We start from the raw sequence: 20,271 nt of genomic DNA on the forward strand, positions 1-20,271 counted from the left end.
ATCAAGTAGTACAACCCCATCAATTTACAAATGTGGAAACTGAGGCCTGAAGTAGGTGAAGCAACTTGCAGGGTTTATTTCTCTTTTTGTCTTCATATCCAAAGCTATCAGCTTAGTGCCTGGAACATGATCAGTACTTCGTAAATGCTTGGTGATGATAGCTCTAAGTCATAGGTAGTCAGGGGCAGAGCTGAGATTCATACTCCTCTTCTAAAATCTGTGCCCTTTCCTAAGCTTCATTTTCTCCATTTTCTAGATTAAGACACCAGAATTCAGGTGAAGTGATTCATCCAGGTTCACACAACAAGTCAGAGTTGAGACTTGCTGAGTCTCACCATGTCCAGCCTTCTTTTAGCTATATTATCCGCTTGCTCCAATAAGTATGCCTTTTGAATTACAGACACCCGTACTAATTTTTTTTGGGGGGTGAGAGTTGTTGGTTATATGAATGTTAATCCCACAGATTTCCTACAAACTGCATCATAAAATGGAAAGCATTACTGTGATCTACAGCAATGGTTTTTCCAGAGAATTTGCCTGTGTATAAAAATATTTGCTAGTCTTTGTAAAAAAAAAATAGCCATGGAAGCTCAGAATGGCATCTAGTCATTTTTGTTAGCTAAGAATAGGCAGAGTAGTATAATGGGTAGAGATATAGTCATGGAATAAGGAATTCCTGGGCTGAAGACCTGTCTCTGATGCATCCTGAATTCTTGACTCTGGAAAAGTCACTGAACTGCTCAGTGTCCTCCTAAAACGCTCTAAACTCCAAGTTAATAGATCTGCCACATCGCAGGGGGTTTCAACACTAAGGTGTGTGTGTGTGGAGAAGCACATGGATGAAATTATAGTTTGATACCAAAAAATACTTTCAGAAAGCCCATACTGTGACATGGTCACATAGAATAAAAATCACACAAAATAAAAACAATTTACTTAGAATGATTCCAAAGGAAATGGAGGCAAACCACAGAATTCTGGATCATATGTGTGTGTATGTGTGTGTGTGTGTGTGTGTAGAATTGAGGCAAATTGGATGACCCAAGAACAAGACTTCTTTCTGACTAAACTGAAAGAGCTTGGATTTGAATTCTGGCTCTGCCATTTACTATATGGTTGTGTGGAAGTCATTTCCTCTCTCTTAGCTTCGGTTTCTTCCTCTGTAAAAAGGAAGGTTGGAGTGGTGCACCTGTATGGTTCTTTTCGGCTCTAAAAACAGTGTACCAAAAGTCTTAGTGCATTTTAGGGACACCCCCCTCCCCCATATAATCGAAATAGTTGGTGAAACGTCTTTGGGGAGGGAGATGTCCTGAATTGTTCCAAAAACATGTTCACCCTCCTCGATTCTCTGTAAATGGCCTTTAGTCCAGCCTCCTCATTTTCTAGAGGAGAAAACCGATCTTAGAGAGGTGAAGTCACACTGGCAGCGGCCAGAGCGGATTGGAATCCCATTTTTCTATGTAACTTGCAATCCAGCACTTCTTCTCCTCATTGCACCAGGACCTGGGGGCCACATGCACTGGACAACCCCCATTTGGCAGCCAGTCTTCTGGTAAGAGTGCCAAATTGGAGAAGGCAGCCCTTGTGCTTCAGATATGTGGCATGATCAGCCATACCGCTCACTAAAGGGCGCCAGATTTCCAGCCACCTTCAAAAACTTTATGTTTGGGGAGGATTGTTTTGCTTTCAGAGTCTTACAGGAAAGATTCAAGAAAGCAGCCAAATCCACTATTTATGGCTATAAAATTAGCTATCCCAAGAATAGTGGTGTGGAGATCTGGTAAAGATGCTCTGAAGCTGTGTGAGTTGGGGAGGATTTCGAGTTGTTTGCAAACTGGCCATCGGCGGAGTCCTCTGTGCACAAAGGACCCTCCAGCAGATGGAATAAGGGGTGGGGAGGTGGGGCAGAGATCAAATGTTTGGCAGAAAAATCATGCTGAATTCAGTATCTCCAAACAGAACCCTCAGGGGAAAAGCCAAACTGGGACTTTTTATTATTCTCCCAGAGTTGAAGTAGGGCCAGGACGAATTCAATTTACTGCAGGGTCTCCTCTCCTAAGTCAGTCTCTCTCTCTCTCTCTCTCTCTCTCTCTCTCTCTCTCTCTCTCTCTCTCCCCCCCCCCCCCACCTCTCTCTGTTCATCTCTGGGTCTCTTTTATTAAAGTAGATTTGTATCATGCTCCCAGAAACTTGGTGGTTTTTTTTTTTGTTTGTCTGTTTGTTCTTTTTTTTTTTTTTTTTTTTTTAAGATATGATGCTGGGAAGAGTAGGGCTTATTTTTAAAATACACTTTTTTTTGTACCTCAGGAGTGATCTCTCTTTACCCCATGACACACACAGAACAATTACAGGGAGTAAAGGATCTTAAGAGACCCATTGATGGGCAGGAAGAAGGGCCATGAGTATGGCAGGAGTCAGAAGGCAGAAACAACAGTTTCGCCAAGCGTCAAACCCCAAATGCGTCCCTCCTAGGCTGCCCGAGGCATCTCCATCTCTCGTTCTATTTCAGTTTGGAGGCAGCTGAAAGTAGGTAGCATGACAGGCAGGGAGTGAGTCGTAGACAATTCTGGAAAAGGGATAAAAAGGGGAGAGGGGGAGGAGGAGTACGGGCGAAGGCTTCGCTCCATCAATCAGCATCCCCTCTGCTTTTGCATCGCTCCCTTGGTCTCTTGCAAGTTTTTCTTTAGGTGTGACTCACCTGCAGGTGGGAACATAGGGCGGGCAGGTGAGGGGTGCGTGCGTGCGTGCGTGCGTGTGTGTGTGTGTGTGGGAGTGTGAGAGAGAGAGAGTGAGAGAGAGAGAGAGAGAGAGAGAGAGAGAGAGAGAGAGAGAAAGCGCACAGCCCGGGCACACGGAGCTGGGTACCGGTAGTCAGGGAGCCGCTTTCCTTCGCGGATCCTCGGCTAACATTCCTCCACACCTCCGGCGTCTCCAGCTTTGGAGCCGGATAAAGTCAACCGTGAACATCAGCTTGCTCGCCCGCCTCATTCCATTTCCCCAGGACGGGCGCAGATCCCCCGGGGGCTCGCCTCTCCCCGCCTGGAGTGTGCCACCCCACCCACGCCGCGTACCCCATAAATGCCGTCTGCCTGGCTCCGCCTAAAACTCCCTCCCCAGGGGCCAAGGAGGCACTTATCTGCTCTCCTCCTCCGCTGGCTGGAGCTCACTCCGTTTCCTCCCTCCCGGCTCCCTCTCCGCCTGCCAGCCACAGGACCTCAACCAAGTCCAGTACCCTGCTTCCCTGCTCCCGCCCCTGTGCCCTCGGCCACCCCACCTCCCACTTCCCCAGTCCTTCCCCATCTCTGGTGGGGCAGAAGCGACCGCTCAGCTCCGCCCCCCTCGCCAGGGCTCCGGGGCTCGTCTCCCCCGCCCCGAGAAGCGGAATCCGCACAGCGAAAGTCTCCAGGGCGCTGGGCGGCCGTCCGACTGGGCATGCTCCGTGGCCCCGCCGGGCTGAGCTCGGGAGTGGGGAGGCAGCAGCAGCGGCGGCGGGAGCGGGAGCGGGAGCGGCGGCGGGCGCGGGGGCCGGGGCCGGGGCTGGGGCCGGGGCAGCCGTAGAGGCAGCCGTAGGAGCAGCAGAGGCTCAGAGGCGGCCGCCGAGGGGGCAGCTCGGGCCGCCCGTCGGGAGTGCGCGGCTACTCGCCGCCCGCTGCCCGCCGCCGCCGCTGCTGCTGCTGCTGCCCGTGCCCGTGCCACTGCCCGCGCCGCTGCCCGTGCCCGGGCCGGGGCCAGGGCCGGGGGGTGGGGGGCACCGGGGGGAGCAGGAACACCCGCGGCAGCGGCGGCGGCGGGGACTTTGCCCAAAGTTGCGGGGGGCACCGCGCCACCGAGCGAGCGGGGGCCCGGGGCCAACCCCAGGAGCCAGCCAGCATGGGCACGCTGCGCGATCTGCAGTACGCGCTCCAGGAGAAGATCGAGGAGCTGAGGCAGCGCGACGCGCTCATAGACGAGCTGGAGCTGGAGCTCGACCAGAAGGACGAGCTCATCCAGAAGCTGCAGAACGAGCTGGACAAGTACCGCTCGGTGATCCGGCCCGCCACGCAGCAGGCGCAGCAGGCGCAGCAGGCACAGCAGGCGGCGCAGCAGGCGGCGCAGCCCGGCGGCGGCGCGGGTAGCGGCGGAGGCGAGCCCCGCACCAAGCGGCAGGCGATCTCAGCCGAGCCCACTGCCTTCGACTTGCAGGACCTCAGCCACGTGACGCTGCCCTTCTACCCCAAGAGCCCCCAGTAAGCGGGCTGGGCCCAGCCGGGGGCGGTGGGTGGGAAGGGTTGGGCGCTGCCCCCGGGAGGCCGGGAGGGAAGGCGGGCGTTCGCAGGGCTGAGCTGCGCGCTGCCCCACCGGGAGCCGCCAGGCTGGACGCTCGGGGCTCGTCTGCCTTGCCTAGGGGCGAGCTGCCTGCAAGCCTGGCTGCCTTCCCGATCGGATTCTCACAGCTCGCCCTGTCGGGTGCTTCTCTCCCTCCTTCACATCTCCCTAAAGAGGGACCAACTGACACTTCTCCCGAATGTCTCAGTCTGTTGCACATCTCCAGTCGTTCCCTCCCTTCTTCCATCCCTCACTCATCGGTTGCCTTCATATGTGCCTCTGCCTTAATATCTGGCAATGACAGTGTTGAGAGGGGAAGAGAGAGGGAGAGCACCAGGGACTTACACGCAGAGAGACAGAGAAACATAAGACAGAGTGAGGTTCACAGTTTGGAGAAATGCATGAGGAGACCGAAATAAGAGTAAGGAAAGGGACAGAGAAATCACAAGAGGAAAAGCAGAGAGAAACCTCTTGGGAATGAGCTTTCAGAATGGACAGATGTATCTATGTATGTATGTATGTATGTATGTATGTATGTGGAAAGAGGAAGAAAAAGAGTGAACTTTCCCTCTCAGTTATCCGAGTCTCTAAGCAGCCAGAAGTGCCCAGCTGGAAAACCGAAATGCCCAAGATGAACTAGACCAGCTCGGGCTCTCACTACGTGTGCCTCCGTGCCTGCCTCGAATTTCTCTCTGGTGTTGGCTGATTCATGTTGGAACCATCTGAATCCATGCTTTCTGTCATAATTAAGGAATAAATTTTATCTACTAGCTAGTTCATATTTTTAAGGGGTTCGATTTCTTGAATTTAATTTAATTTGCTTCAAGAAAGACAGAGGCAGGCTGCTAATTGTAGTTTTTCCTTCTAAGGGAGAATTGTACTTAGTTCCCGTGGCATAGCTGCTTGCCCAGAACGATTGCACTACTTGCAGTGTGAACCATACATCAGTGTGTCTGATCTGATCACAGTTGTAAATGGACTGGTTATTGGTCTTCCTGTGACTGTTTTCACTACTTTGATCTGTCTTGTGCTGGCATTTTTTAGCCTTGGATGGCTAGCCCAGATCCCAGTGGCATGAGATAGTATGGAGTGGAGGGAGAGAGGGAGGAAGAGAGAGAAAGAGAGAGAGAGAGAGAGAGAGAGAGAGAGAGAGAGAGAGAGAGAGAGAGAGAGAGAGAGGAGAGACACAGAGACAGAGACAGACACACACACAGAGGCAGAGAGACAGAGAAAGAGGATCAGGGGGACATCAGGAAACCAAATTCCCACAATTGTAAAATATGTATACAATAAGAAACAACTGGTCAAGGATACAGTGCTTCAATTTACATGTGACATGACTGGAGAAAAGAAAATGGCAGGATATTGACATGGTCTGCTTTGGCTCTCTCTCTCTTCGTGTAAGGAATTCCCAGTGTGGCAACTGCTTCTACCAGTAAAGATTTGCAATTCACCTGTAATTTAAAGTGATAGAGAGTTGAGTTGCTGGAGGTACTGAGAGATTAAGTGTCTTGCCTAGGGTCACACAATTAAACACGTAAGGAGAGGATGGCTAAGCTAGAGTTTCTCCATTCTGATGGAGAGTTTTCCTGACAGGTCTGGCTTGGAGAACCCAGGGCCCTAAACCCTCTTTAATGTTCTCTGCTACATTTGTTCTCTGCCCTGACATGCATGCGTGTTTCATCTAATGAGGCATCGCATGGAACCCAGATCTAGGTCTTTGGTTTTCTAGCTACTATAATGGTTCTGGCCTCATCTTATTCCTACCCATGGAGTACTAGGTAGGTGCTGTGTGTTACATAATACTGCATCCTCCTTTCACTACAGATGATACAACAGGTTAATTTAAGTGGAAGGAACGGGTGTTCACTTTTCTCAGCTTTTACTGATTTGGTAGCTTGGAATATCCTCCTTTATCTCTGATGCCATCGATGCCTTTTCTGCTCATGTAATTAAGGAGTGCAGCATTTGGTACTCGTTAGCCAGCCTCAGTTCGTCTGCTCTCGTGTCCAAGCTTAAGGAGAAGCACCCTTTGTGAGGGGGTGAGGAGAGTATGGCTAAGCTAAGTGTTTGTCCATTCTGACCTGATAGCTTGCCTGACAGCTCTGGCTTGGAGAGCGGAATGACCTTAACCCCCTTTAACTTTCTTTGTTAAATTAATTCTCTGCTCTGACATGCATGCCTATTTCATCTAATGAGGTGCAGGGCCATCTCCCTCCTGGTTCAAGTTTGCATAATGGAAAAGAAATCCACAGGCATAATTTCCCTGAGCTGATTGTGGAGTGAGGGCAGTCTAAGGCCAGAGCATCTGTGGGACTTGAGACTGATGCAGAGGAAACTTTGATTTGTATTAGGAAGGGGGAAATTGCTGTTGTTTTCAGAAGCCCAGTGATCAAAACAAATGATAACTGATGAAATAGTCTATCAGGGCCTATCTTTGGAACTTTAGGAAGTATATAATAATGTGGCTAGCAATAAGAAATGGTATAGTTTGCTAAGTTTGAGATGCTTCACACTGCTGGGCTTTCTGGATGACTAGATTGGAAGCAAAAGATAGTTCAGAGTCATGAACATTTTGACTATGGATACAACATGTTTCAGTTGTGCAATAAAGTCACTGTTTCTGGCTGCTTCCTTAACCAGTGGAGATTATTTCAGAGCAGTCAGTCATCAGAGTGAGGTGTTCCTGAAAGACTTTATTGTTATGATCTTAATTCAATGTCTTTCCATCTTGAACAAATTCAGGGATATGTGTTCTTTCATGCTTGCAATAAAAAAGAAAAGAAGGAGATTCGTTTAACTGCTAAAGTATACATTTCACAGGAGAAAGGTCATTTCCCTAATGAAGTGGGGAAGATTATCTAAGCTCCTTTGATATGTCTGATATATGGAAAGCATGGGGAACAGAAGGCTGATGAATAATAAGCATAAGTTCACAGTTCAGTTTTGATACGAATAATTTGTTGTTGTACTCCCTCTGGCCACACATGTTCCATTGTTAATATTTCAGCTTTGGTAGCTTTAGGTATTCCCAGGCCAGGATCAAGGCTTCAGGCCAAAGTGTAGGTCTTAAACTATTCCCCTGAGGATTCAGGTGAGTATCCAAGGGAAACCAACACCAGCAATAGAAATCTGATTCTCACCAGAACCCAGTTCTATGCCCACATTTATTTTCTATTCCCTTTTCATTACCTGTCTGTTGTTGCTCCGCAGGTGTTCTGCTTCATCATCATTTCCCCTGCCCGGGGTTCTGTCCTTAAGCTTGCCTCACTGGGTTTGTTGCAATTAGTGCTTCTTGAGGACTAGGTTGGCTTGAATTTTTCCTCTCTCCAACTCCAGCCACTTTTCCTGGATGGTTCTGCTGAGTTTCAATTGTTTGAACTTGTATGTCTCACCTTTTCTTTGGAGCAGGGGAAAGGAGGGGAGGGAGATATCTCTCCAAAAGGATGATGAGGGATAGATAGCACAAACTCTTACACCATGTCAGCCCTGGGAATCAAGGTACACCTATGATTTCTGGAGAAGGTCAGGCAATGATTTGAGACTGATGCTCAATTCCCGTATAAATAGATGTTAAAACACTCAGGCTTCAGAAGGGCATAGAAGCTGATGGAGCTGATTCATAATCTATTCTCTTGCTACCAAACAATCTGCTGAGGGCTTAAAAGACAGGTCTGTGTGTTTGAATTAGAAAGAAATTGGTTTATAATTCCTGAAAAAAAATTTCTCATTCAATATTCGATGAACATCTATTAATAGCTTACTATGCACCAGGCACAGTGCTAGGGATATAAACAGAAAAATAGAACTTTTCAAGTCCTCAAGGAGCTTACATTCTGGGGGTAGGGATAGGAATGGCATGTGCACAGATAAATGAATACAAAGTAATTTTGATGTGAGGGGAAGATGTCATTAGGAAACATAGTGTGGATAATGAGTGTTGAAGGGGTGCTAAGAAATTAAGGTGTGTGTGTGGTGGAATCCTTTCCAGGCATGGAGGATAACCAATACAGAGGCCAGACACTGTGTATCACGTGAGACAAAGGCCATAACATGGTCCGTTGGCAATGTCAAACCCTACCATACATTTGACATAACTGATATATGTGTGTTTATACACACACATGAGCTGATTGGTACACACGCACACACACGCATGCACACACTAATCAGCTCACTTCATGCCTTTAAAGTTATATTTCCATTCTTTTTAAACGCTCAGACTTCATTTAATCATCGATCAGTATTTTTGTCCCAAAGCCTTGTCACCCAACATCCCAAAGTTCCCAACCAGTAGAATGTAAGGCCTTTGAGGGCAGAGGACATTTCATGGTTTGCCTTTGTATCTCTTGGCATAATGCCTGGCACACAGTGTGTATTTAATGCATTTCTATTGTTTGACGGATTGATTCTCATTTTTTCCCACTTCAGTCTCCATACCCTTTGGTTTACGTCTAGCTAGATGTAAATCTTCTTCTAAACCATTAGTGTTTCCTGCATTGTTCTTGCCCTTTCTTTGCTCCAGAGGTAGCTGCATTTCAAGGAAAGTCAAGTGATCCCCTGTGTGTGAGGTTTTCATTGTGGATCCCTGGAGATGGAAGGATGCAGCCAATGTAATTTGTTGTTTCATTGTGGGAATAAAAGATGTTAGTTTCAGAAGTACAGCTCTCATGTGAAATCTACTTAAATAGCCCCTCCCATGTATATGCATTCATAGTCTACAGCATCCTTCCTGTCTACCAGTTCATGTAATCCTCAGAATGAGCCAGTAAGATTGGTCCTGCAGGAATTATTGTTATTACTGCTCCCATTTTATAGCTGAGAAAACTGAGGCCTGAAAAGTAAATCAGCTTTCTCATGCTTAGACATCTAGTGAGGGCCACTGGCAAATTTTTAACTAAGGTTTTGCTGATTCCAAGTCCTTCACTTTCCCCAGCAGGCTAGATTGGTAGGAATGATGCTCTGCTAAAACTATCCTGTGGGTGTGTGACAATTATATGCCAGAGAAAGTTAAAAAACATTAGTGCAGACCCCTACAGCCAGACATAATAAATACAGTTGTATGTAGTTATCTATACCCACTAAAATGTAAACTGCTTGAGGGCAGAAGCTGTTTTTGTTTTTCTTTGTATTCCCTGCTCTAGGCACAGTGCTTGGCATATACTAAGTGCTTAATAAGGGAGGGGAATACACTATTCATGGTGCCTACTATGTGCCAATCACTGAGCAAAGTGCTTACAAATATTTGATCTTCACAGCAATTCTGCAAGGTAGGTACTATTATTATCCCTATTTTACATGTGGGGAAACTGAGGCAAGCAGAAGTTAAGTGAATTGCTTACAGTTACACAGCTATTAAGTATCTGAGGCTGGATTTGAATTCAGGTCTTCCTGATTCCAGGTCCAGTATTCTATCCACTGAGCTTGCTGGCAGCCTTCATAAATGCCTGTTGTCTTTTTCCAGTCTATGAAAATAATCTACCAGGACACAAAGTTATATGAAACTCCCTTTTGATTTTAAGAAGGGTTAAGTAAGATGGATGAGGGAGAATTTATGCCAGATTTCATAGTATTAAGGAAAACTTTGGATTGGTATTTTAGCTTTAATGTTTTACTGGATAATTTTACATGTTGGAAAAATGATTACCATCTAATAACTGTCTGAAGTTAGAGTTTCATCCCTCCTGATATCGTCATTGTAATAGAGTAGGTGAAATGACATTGATTTTTAACAAGTAGTGAAAGTTGAAACTGAGAAATGGGGTTTCTTGCCCACTAAGAATCACTCACTGCATCTCAGAGTTGGAAGCGACATCTGTGACCATCTAGTTTAACCAAATCTGAACAAGAAACTTCTCTGCAGCCATCCAGAAAGTGGCCATCCAGCCTTCACATACAGGCTTCCAGTGAGGAAGAACATTCCATCTTCCAAGGCAGCGCATTGCCATGTTGGGATAGCTCTAAGTGTCATGATGTTTTGCCTTTTCTCACAGTCTACATTTGCCAGTTTACTTCATCGCACACCCCTCTTCCCCCAGTTCTGCATTCTGGTGCTGAGCAGAGCAAGTCTCATCTCTTCTATGTGCTAGCCCTTCAAATAATAATCTCCTCTCCCTACACGCACATTTATTAAACCAATCCTCACTGAGCATGCTCATTCCTGAGTGCTCACCTTTCAGGGCCTAGGCAAGTCCCATCAAAATAGAATTGCCTCCCCAGTTCTAGCTAAGAGGTACATGGGGGCCATCTCCAATCATCCTGATCTATATCTTGTCCCTGGACCCAGATGGCTCTGGAGGAGAAAGTGAGGCTGATGACTTTGCATAGCCCTCCCTCACTTAAATCCAATTCACTTGCAAGTCATGGCATCACCTCCCCGATGCTCTGGTCCTCTGAGAACAAAGGACAAATAATGAGAGGTAGATGAACACAGCTTTTGAATCAATGTATTGAAATTCCTCTTTTTGGGGGAGAGGGGAAGTGTGAGGGAGGGTAGCTAAATCATATTCTACTTCCAGTATTGTTTGAAATTTAAGTGTGGCCACCATAATCTATGCTTTACACAGTAGGTGCTTAATAATTGCTTGCTGAATGAATGATTAAAGTGAAATGGGAGGAGTATGAAATGTCTGACTCTGGGCTGAAAGCCTTTGAGAGTGTCCATGGCAGTCTGGTGACAGACACATTTTCAAAATGAGGCTTATGATGCAAACACCAAGAGACTCTTAAATAGAAGAGAGTTAAATAGAATTGCCTCAAGGATATCAGTAGGCATTTGCTTTACTCTGCTGGGCCCTACTCTCAAGCATCTTGTTGCCTCTCAGGTCATTCAAGAATAGGATTTAGATCCTTAAAGGACAAGGCTGATAGCCTATGCTTTCTTTTTTCTTTGGCAGGTTAGAAGGTATATGGGCACATTTTTTGAAGCAATGGAGGATCTTCATGGCCTCCTAACGACCCAATTCACTTGCATGTCATGGTGTCACTTCCCTGATGTCATGGTCCTCTTCAAAAATGAAGGAGCAACCACATCAATTTTGTGGCATTCTGGCTTTTCTTTGGGGGGGAGGAGAAGCTAGGACTGCTGGTTACCTCTTCTCCAGTTTCTCTTCCCCCAGGATCCTAAGGCTGCCAGTCCTACCCACATCCCTTTTTGTCACCTAAGCATGGTGCCAGTGTCCTTTAGAATGTCTTTCATTCTATTTTCTGAGACAAAGGATGATATGGTAGATGGAGTTCTGGACTTCAAGTTCAGAAGACATGGGCTCCAATCCTATGTCAGACACCTATTAGCTGGGTGACTGTGGGTAAGTAACCAAACCTTTGGGCTTCAGTTTTCTCATCGGTAAAACAAGGGTGGAGTGGGCTTAAATTCTACATTTCCTTCCAACTCTAAATATATGATGCTATAATCCTAAGAATATGTAGCTTGTTTGGGCTTTCTAAAGATAAATGAAATTCAAAAAGAAAAAAAAATGCATTTCTGCCTATTGCTGTCCCTCTTCCTCCACCTCCAGATCTGTCACTTAGTATAAACAATAGCATGCAGGCCCCAGCAACATGAAACAGATGTTCAGTCAAAGGTAGGACTGATTGACTGCACTCTTTCCAAATCTCTCCTGCTTCTAGCCTCTCACATAGACTTTCTAATCCTAGTTATTAATATAAAAAGGCAGAGCTGGAGAGTGGGAAGAAGTGATCATGTGTACTAGGTTGGGGGGAAGGGAGGGAGCAGGCATGGGCCAGGAAGGAAGTGGATCTTAGAACCACAGGATGTTGGACCGAGATCATTTAACCCAACCCCTCTCATGGGACAGATGAAGAAACTGGGACTCCCAAAGGGGGAAGAGTTCTCCCAACACTCATAAAGAGCAGGGTGAGAGTTTGAAAACAGGTTCTTTTTACTCTTTCCTGGCATGGTAAGCTGATAAGAAGAGAGCAGCCAGGATTGGGACATGCCTTGAGTCCATGTCATTTGAAGACCAATTGAAGACACTGTGTATCTTTAGACTGGAGAAGAGAAAGCTTTGGGGTGGGGGAGGATTGTTGTCCTTAAGTATACAAAGAGACATTATGTGGAGAGAAATTTGGACTTGTCCTTTTTGGTACCAGAGGGCAGAACCAGAAGTGCTAAGTGAAAGTTGTAATGGGTAAATTTAGTTTGGAAGGCAGGAAGAACTACCTCATAATGGGAGCTGTCCAAAAATGAGATGGACTGGGAGGTGGTGGGTTATCCTTCCTTGGAGGCCTTCCATTGGAGGCTGGCTACTTATATGTTCTTTTTTTTTTAAATGAAATGGACTAGATGGCTTCTGTGGGTCCTTCTAATTCTTAAATTCTGGCATTGCCCTGCCCCAAGGCTACCCGAGTGGAACTTTCAGAGCCAAGCCAATCAGCAGAGACTCAAGGACAAAAGCTGAATCTAAGTATCCCCAAAGAAAGTGCTGGAAGGGGCCTCAGAGCTCTGTCATTGGAAAGATGAGAAAACAGTCCAAGAGGAGGAAAGAGGCTTGCTCAGAGTCCCATGCCTGGTTTATAGAATCATAGATACAGGGTTGGAAGAAACTATAGAGGCCAGCCACTGGCTCTGGTCCCTTCATTTGAATGGTGGAGAAACTGAGGCAAAGATAGGCCAGTAAGTGTCTGAGGCTGGATTTGAACTCTGGTCTTCCTGATTCCATTTCTAGTTTCTGCTCCACTAGGCCATGCTGCTTTGTTGGATTAGACTCTATTTGCAAGGTATAATAATCACTGCTGTCTCTTTACTGACAGAAAGTGATTCTCCCCCCACCCAGTAACTGAATGAGGGGGAAATCAAATATTATTATCCCTGTTTTACACATGAGGAAACTGAGGCTCCAGAATGGTCATGTGGCCAGCCGGTGCTGGGGCTCAAGACCATCACTCTCCTTGCAATTCCAGGCTACCTCTTTCATCCAAAAAGAGAGAGGGTTTGGTTTTTATTTTATTTTGTTTTTGTAGGACCCAAGGATTACAGATTGAGAGATGGAAGGGACTTTGGATGCCGGTGAGTCCAACCCCCTCAATTTACAGATGAGTAAGCTTAGGCACAGGGATGTTAAATGACTTGCCCAGTAAATGTCTAAGGCAAGGCTTGAACTCAGATCTTTCTGACTGTAAGTCCACTATGCTGCACTACTTCCCCAGCCTAGGTTTCCCTCCTAGCAGGTGAGAATTTTGTCATGCGCTTTGTTTTGTTTGTGGTCAAGCTTAGGAGGAAAATAGGTGAGGTGAAGAAGATTAGGGTAGAAGCCATGATGAAGATGATGCCTTATACTGCCTCAGTGTACTGAAGAGAGGTCTGTATGATTCATATGAGAAGGTGACAGCTTCAGAGAAAGGTAGCATGGGGACTGACCACTGTGTCCATAGGGCTGGGGATTTCAAGTGAGGCACCCACATTGATGAGTGGGGTGATTGTGCTCCAGGCTGGAGCATGTCTTTTGGACCCTACATCCTCATTTATAAAATGCCTGTAGTACTGCCTTCACTGGGGATTGTGAGGATCAGTTAATGTGAATTCAACACACTGAATGAGAGCTAGCCTCTGGAACCAGGAAGATAAGGGTTGGAGTTCTGCCAGTGACACATCCCAGCTGTGTGAGCCTGGGCAAATCAGGTGACCTCTTAGTGCCCCGGGCAGTCCTCAGACTTTAAATGGCAGAGAAGGAGTTTCCTTGCCTCAGACTTCCCTATGCTAATGAAATCACAGGTATGGTCCCTATTTCTATGTGTCAGTCACTGGAGATACAAGGACAAAAACTTGGACTAGTCTTTTCTCACAAAGAGTCTACATTCTGTGGGGGGAAGAGGGGTAGATACAAAAGTCATTTGGGGAGGGGCATCAGGAAAGGTCCTATGGAGGAGCAGATGTTGCTTGAGGTTTCTAAGAGACAGAAGTGAGAAGAGACCAGATGAAATTGAGTTAAAACTGCTCAGTGAGTGGAAGTCTTCTTTCTTCAAGATACTTGGAGGGGATGGGGGTGGGGGAAGTAATTGGTATTATCAAAGGACAGACAGCAGGGGCAAGTGGATCCTTCCTGAGGGCTGTGGTCATGAAAACAATTGAGGAACTCCTCCTCCTCCTTCCCCATGGCAGTTAAGAAGACCTTTCTTAGTCCCTTCCCTCATGATTCTGAATCTAGAGCAGGCCTGGCCACCTGGAGCTGTCCCTAGTGCAGAGTGGGCTGGACATAGGACAGAGCAGACAAGCTGGGGGTCAGGGGGAACAGCATGGACAGATCCTCTTGCCAAGCCGTTTAGGTGAAGGAGAAACCCAAACCTTGGTAGCCTGGAGACAATGGTTTGTTTAGGATAGGGGGATAGGGTGAAAAGAGTAAAGAGTATAGAGATTGAGAGGACTTGTTTTTATTAGCAAGATCCTCTCATCTTCTCCTCCCCTCCCATTTTAGCAGATGCTTTAGATAAACTCTTGGGGGGGGGTCCCCTTCATTTTGTTTGGCTAGCACTAACGCACAGGGAAGGCTTACTCAATGAGTTCGATAGCTTTGTAGTAGTAGAAGGTATGCTCATTGAAGGTAGGGACCTCCCTCCCTCCCTCCTTCCCTCACTTCCTTCCTTCCTTCCTCCCTCCCTCCCTCCCTTCCTTCCTTCCTTCCTTCTTTTTCTTTCTTTCCTCCTTTCCTTTTTATTCTTAATGCCTAGCACATAGTAGGTGCTTAAAATGCACATTGATTTAATATTTAATTCAATTAAAAACATTTATTAATCGATCTATTGAATGAATATGACGTGCCAGGCATTGTGCTAGTTGTTCTGACCCTCAAGGAGCTTACATTCTACTGGAGGGAACGAGGCATGGGAATGTGTATGACACGTCCCCAGACATGCATAGTACAAGGTAGGGAGTCCTGGGTACAAACAGAAACCCAATTCAAGAGCTCTCTTTAAGGAGAGAACAACTATTTACAGGGAGGATCAAGGGAGACTTCCTGGATGTGGTTGTGCCTTAGCTGAGCCTTAAAGAGAAGGCTCCTATGTGGAGTTGAGGAGAGAGTACAAGCCAAATCCAAATCCATGGGATTTCAGGAAACTAGATGGTTACATTTTTTTGTTGTTGTTCAGTCATGTCCAACTCTTTGTGACTCCATTTGGGGTTTTCTTGGCAAAGATACTGGAACATATTGCCATTTCCTTTCTTCAGCTCATTTTACAGATGAGGAAACTGAGGCAAACAGTGTTAAATGACTTGCCCAGAGTCACACAGCTAGTAAGTGTGTGAGACCAGATTTGAACTCATGAAGAGAAGTCTTCCTGATTCCAGGCTTGGCACTCTGCACTATGGCACCACCTATCTGCCCTGATTACATTTGCTCCAATCCTTTTAATTATGGAGCCGTAAGCTTCCTCTGTGGCCCAGGGCATGCCTGCTGCCTAATGACATACTCAGCAGCCTCAGAAAAGTGGTCCAGTGGTTTGTGCTTTCTCATTCTGTAGTGTGACTGAAATGAGATAAGATGCTGTCCCGATGTGCTGTTCTTTTCTACCAGCCTAGAGCCCTGGCTTGCTCAGGTTTAAACCTCAGTCACCTGGGATAAGTCACTTTCCTTTTCTAAGGCTCATTTCCCCATTTGTGCAATGAGGGGGTTGAATGAGTGGTTCTCCAAGGTCCCTTGGAGGGATCACAGCTCTTCCATCTCTGATCATGCCATCTGATACAATTGCTGTTTTGTTTCCATTTCTTGCCCAGAGATCTCTATTCCACAGGTGAGAAATGACTCTTTCTGAGCCAGCTGTTCCTAGGTGGGCATGCGTTGAGCTAAGTCTCCTTGGAAAAGTAGGCTGGGCTTGGAGCTTCCCTGCCTCTGGTATGCTATGTCTCTGTAGCCGGCTGAAGTTTTTTTCTACAGATATTTTGCCCTTTTAAGGCAAACAGCCTGAGCTCAGGGCGGGGGCGCACTTTTGAGTCTGTCTCCAAGAAAGGAGGGGGAGTACATGGACTTCCCTGCCCCTTTCCAGATGGTCTGGATTAAGTGCAAACATACAGGGGTTGTTGAGGAGGGAGAGTAGAGCTGCTACACCTAGCAGAAGTAGAAATAGGAAGGAGCTGCTGTCAGAGGTGCTCCTGGGGTGGGTGGGGGAGGTGGGGATAGTTCCTAATGTCATGTTTCTAGCCAATTGCCTTATTCTTGTCCTGTCCTCAGTGGCTGGGATGGAATCCTGCCATAGCACCGAAGCAGTGCCAGGTTCTTTGCCTCTCTTTCTGTCCTAAGTTAAAAGTCCCATGCTTTTCCTAAAGGTTTTTAATGGGCACCTATTCAGACTTTGTAATTTAATCATTTCCTTTGTTAAAGATCAGAAGCATAGATTTAGAAGGAGAAAAGGACCATGGAGTTCATCAGACCCAATTCCCTCATTTTACAGGTGAAGAAACTGAGGAACATAAATGGCTTTCCCAGAGTCATATGATTACTAACTGTCTGAAGCACAACTAAAATTTGGATCTTCCTCATCCCAAGTCCACTATACAACACAGAACCCTTAGGATGGGAGATTTCCTGCAGCTGTACTCCATCTATCTAAAAAAAAAAAACACTGAAGCAACATTTAGTATTTGCAGGCTCTCAACTTGACTTTGGGACACAAAAAATTCAATTCAGTCCTTCCCCTCCACCCACTTTTAGTATTCATTTATTATTTTCTATGTTCAATCATTATTTTTGTTTTGTAAATCACAATTTTCCTATATACCCACTCCCATAGAACTCTCCCTTTAAAAAGAAAAAAAAAAAACAAATGAAAGTGACCAGACCACGTCCCTCACTATGGTCCATATTTGACCCTGTAGACCCTAAACTCTTTACTGAGAAGTGAGAAGGATGTTTGATCATTGATTCGATTAAAGAAACATGTATAATCCACCTAGTCTGTGCACTCTAATGCTTTAGGCAGTGGAAAAAGGAAACAAACAAATAACACCAGCACCTTGCAGGACCCAACAAGCACTTATCAGCTGCCTTTTATGCCCAAGGCAATGTGAAGTCCACAGACATTTCCACAAGGAGCTTATAGCTCTTGGGGGGGGGGGGTGCACGAATTACCGTGCTGCAAGGGAGAATGAGATGAACACCAGTGAGACGTTTGTCAAAGTCCTAGGAGGAACCAAAGGGCACCTATGTGTCTGTGTGTGAATAGGGGAAGGACTGGTGGTGGAACGTGCGGGGGAGATGGGGCACAGTAGAAAGAGCATGGGATTTAGCAGCAGAGGACCTGGCTTCAGATCTTGCCTCTGTTACCTGTGTGTCCCAGGGCCAGTCACTTCTCTCTGCTTCCTCCTCTGTAAACTGAGAAGGCTAAACTCGAAGTCCTCAGAGGCCCCTCCTTTCTCCCATTCTGTGTAATCTAAAAAAGGGGAAAATCTCACCTAGAATGGGGAGAGTCCTTTTCAAATAGCATGGGTGCAATCAGCTTCTGGTAATATGTGTCAGTGATGCAATTTTTATTCTCTCCTTCCTTGAAATGGGAAATTATGTTGTGCATGCAAAGACAGTATAAAGCAAAGTCGTTGTAATAAGAATGCCTGGAGGAATGGAGGCATTAATTACACAAGGAAGCTCTTCACCAGAAAGCAAACAATTTCATTATGAATCCAGTTTCATGTCTCAGACTGGGTTCTGAATTAGCAAGAACGCAATGAAAAACACACCCAAGTCACGCTTCATCCCTTCTTATGGAACAGCTGTATAGACTTCCTGAGCTGGAAGGTCACTTAGTCCCACCCATAGCTGGACAAGGATCATTTCTGCATCATATGAAAGAAGGGATCACTCAGTTTCTGGTTGGAAATCTCTGGTAAGGGAGGATGACCTTTCCATCCTGGAGCAGCTTGGTACTCATCAACTGCCAGCACCTTTCCTCTGAGACACCCCTTCCCCCCATTCACTTAGTGTAAATCTTGTATGTACTTGGGCCTTTGCATATTGTCTTCTCCACTAGACTGTGAGACCCTTGAGGGCAAGTATTGTATTTTCAGCTCCCTTTGTATCCACAATTCTCAGCACAGTGCCTGTGATCTATTGATATATGCTTCTTGACTAAATTGGGGAAGGTTCTAATTATTAGGATTTTTTAAAATACAAAACCCAAAGCTCCATCTTTGCAACTTCTCTTCAAGGCCTTTAGTTCTGCCTCCTAGGGCCAAATATGGGGGGTGGGGTAGGAATATCAAGTTTTGGGGGTTTGAAACATAGATTGTGCCATTCCACATTCAGCATAAACTCAAGCTAAAGAGGTCAGTTGAACTCAGATCACTGCACATCTAAACTACCATACTATGATAATTGTATTTAATCCTAGAGGGAGTAGGAAGCCACTTATGGTTTATGAGCAGGGGAGTGACATGGTCACAGATGGACCTTAGCCAGATTATTTTGTTAGCTGTATGAGAGATAGTTTGTAGATGACAGACAGGAGGCAGGGAAATCAGTAAACTGAAGCATCATGTGAATGTCAGACTTTCACATTGGGAGAGACCTTAGAGACCATCTAGTTAAACCTGTCCCTGAAAAAGCATCCACTCTCTAACAGACCCTACATGTAGCCAGCCAGATTTGGCTTTAAAGATCTCAAATGAGGGGGAGCCCACTGCCCCCAGGGCCCCCTATCCTACTTTGGGATAGATAGCTCTAATTCTAAACATCTTTTTCTTTCATCAAACCCTGAATACCAATCTGCAACCTCCACTCATTGATGTGAGGTCTACCCTTTGGGACCAAGCAGAGAAAACTTGATTCTTCTTTGTTTGAACCATGGCTGGCATTAGCCTTTTCTCCACTTAGAGGCAGACGTTTAAGTAACCAGTCTAAATTAGGAATTACATTGTGTTGAGAGGAGGTCATCTAACGTTATCACCCTCTAATGCTTGTTCCCTAACCACCAGTCCCAGGTTGCTCTTTAAATGTCTAAGTGCCAGACTTCCTTGTGAATGTAATAATTATGGTGTCAGCTCATCAGTTTAATTTGGTTAATTGTATTGAGTGTCAGCAATGACAAATACACCTTGGTTAAAGTGAAACCCTTTGCTATTTTCTGGAACAACCAGATTACAATGATATTAAGCTTTCACCAGATCTAGGCTAAAGGATAATGAGATAATGTGCAGGGAGAAATGTCCCATTTTGGATAGGCTCTACATCATTTTCACAGTTCAGCTCTGTCAATAAATTAGGATTTTGACAGGACTTCTAACTGTAGACTGAGAAGGAAGGAGAAGAGAAAGGATTGCCATGACAGAAAAAAAAGAAAAATGAGAACCCTGAATCTGGCCCCTCTGGAGTTATTGCTCCTGATAGACTCTCAGGTGGATTGATTCTGCTTGGTCGATTGTGCAGGTGTCCTGTTAACTTGCTACAAAAATGAACAACTGGTGCTCTCCTCATTCTTAGGCTTCCTTTGCTCAACTTGTTACTGATTTAGAACACGATTCTTAACCTACCAAAGCAGAGAAAGATCAGAATTAGGCTGATTTGATAAGAAGTTCCCATGTTTATCAATATGCTCTTGGGGACTAGCAGTTTTGGCTAAAGACTCTGGGGCAGTTTATTGTATCAGTGGATGGAGAAAAATAAGAAAGTGTATAAATGAAAAAAAAAAAACTTTTGAGAATGTCTTCTGCATGCAGGAATGGGGCCAGTGCATCATGCTGACCTGGGGCTTCATTTGAAGGAATTGCTACCCCATTATTTGGGAACTATAAATGGATGTTGTTCTTCAGGAAGGAAATCACAAGAAACTTAGAAAAGGTGATGGCTACAAATTGCTGGCAGAACTATCCAAGAGATCCTGTTGATTTTTCAGTGAAAAGACTTTCTTTGTCCTCAACAAATGTTTCAATATGATGGGTGTCCACTCTCAGTCCCACAGAAATAGCAGCGGTGCAGTGATGCTTTGTCTGGAATTTCCAACCATTTACTTAATACACATATG

General features: G+C 45.7%; 1 protein-coding gene across 1 annotated transcript in view; it reads left to right on the forward strand.

Moving 5' to 3' along the window:
* The first annotated feature begins 3,870 nt into the window (after positions 1–3,870).
* The window catches only part of LOC118828876 (cGMP-dependent protein kinase 1-like), a 1,065,678-nt gene continuing 1,049,277 nt past the window's right edge, over positions 3,871–20,271 (forward strand). The window contains exon 1 of the mRNA XM_036735762.1: positions 3,871–4,226. Coding sequence (XP_036591657.1) covers positions 3,871–4,226 — 356 coding nt within the window. The remainder of the gene's footprint in view (positions 4,227–20,271) is intronic.

The sequence above is a fragment of the Trichosurus vulpecula genome, chromosome 8 (genome assembly GCF_011100635.1).
Source record: "Trichosurus vulpecula isolate mTriVul1 chromosome 8, mTriVul1.pri, whole genome shotgun sequence".
Taxonomy (NCBI): domain Eukaryota; kingdom Metazoa; phylum Chordata; class Mammalia; order Diprotodontia; family Phalangeridae; genus Trichosurus; species Trichosurus vulpecula.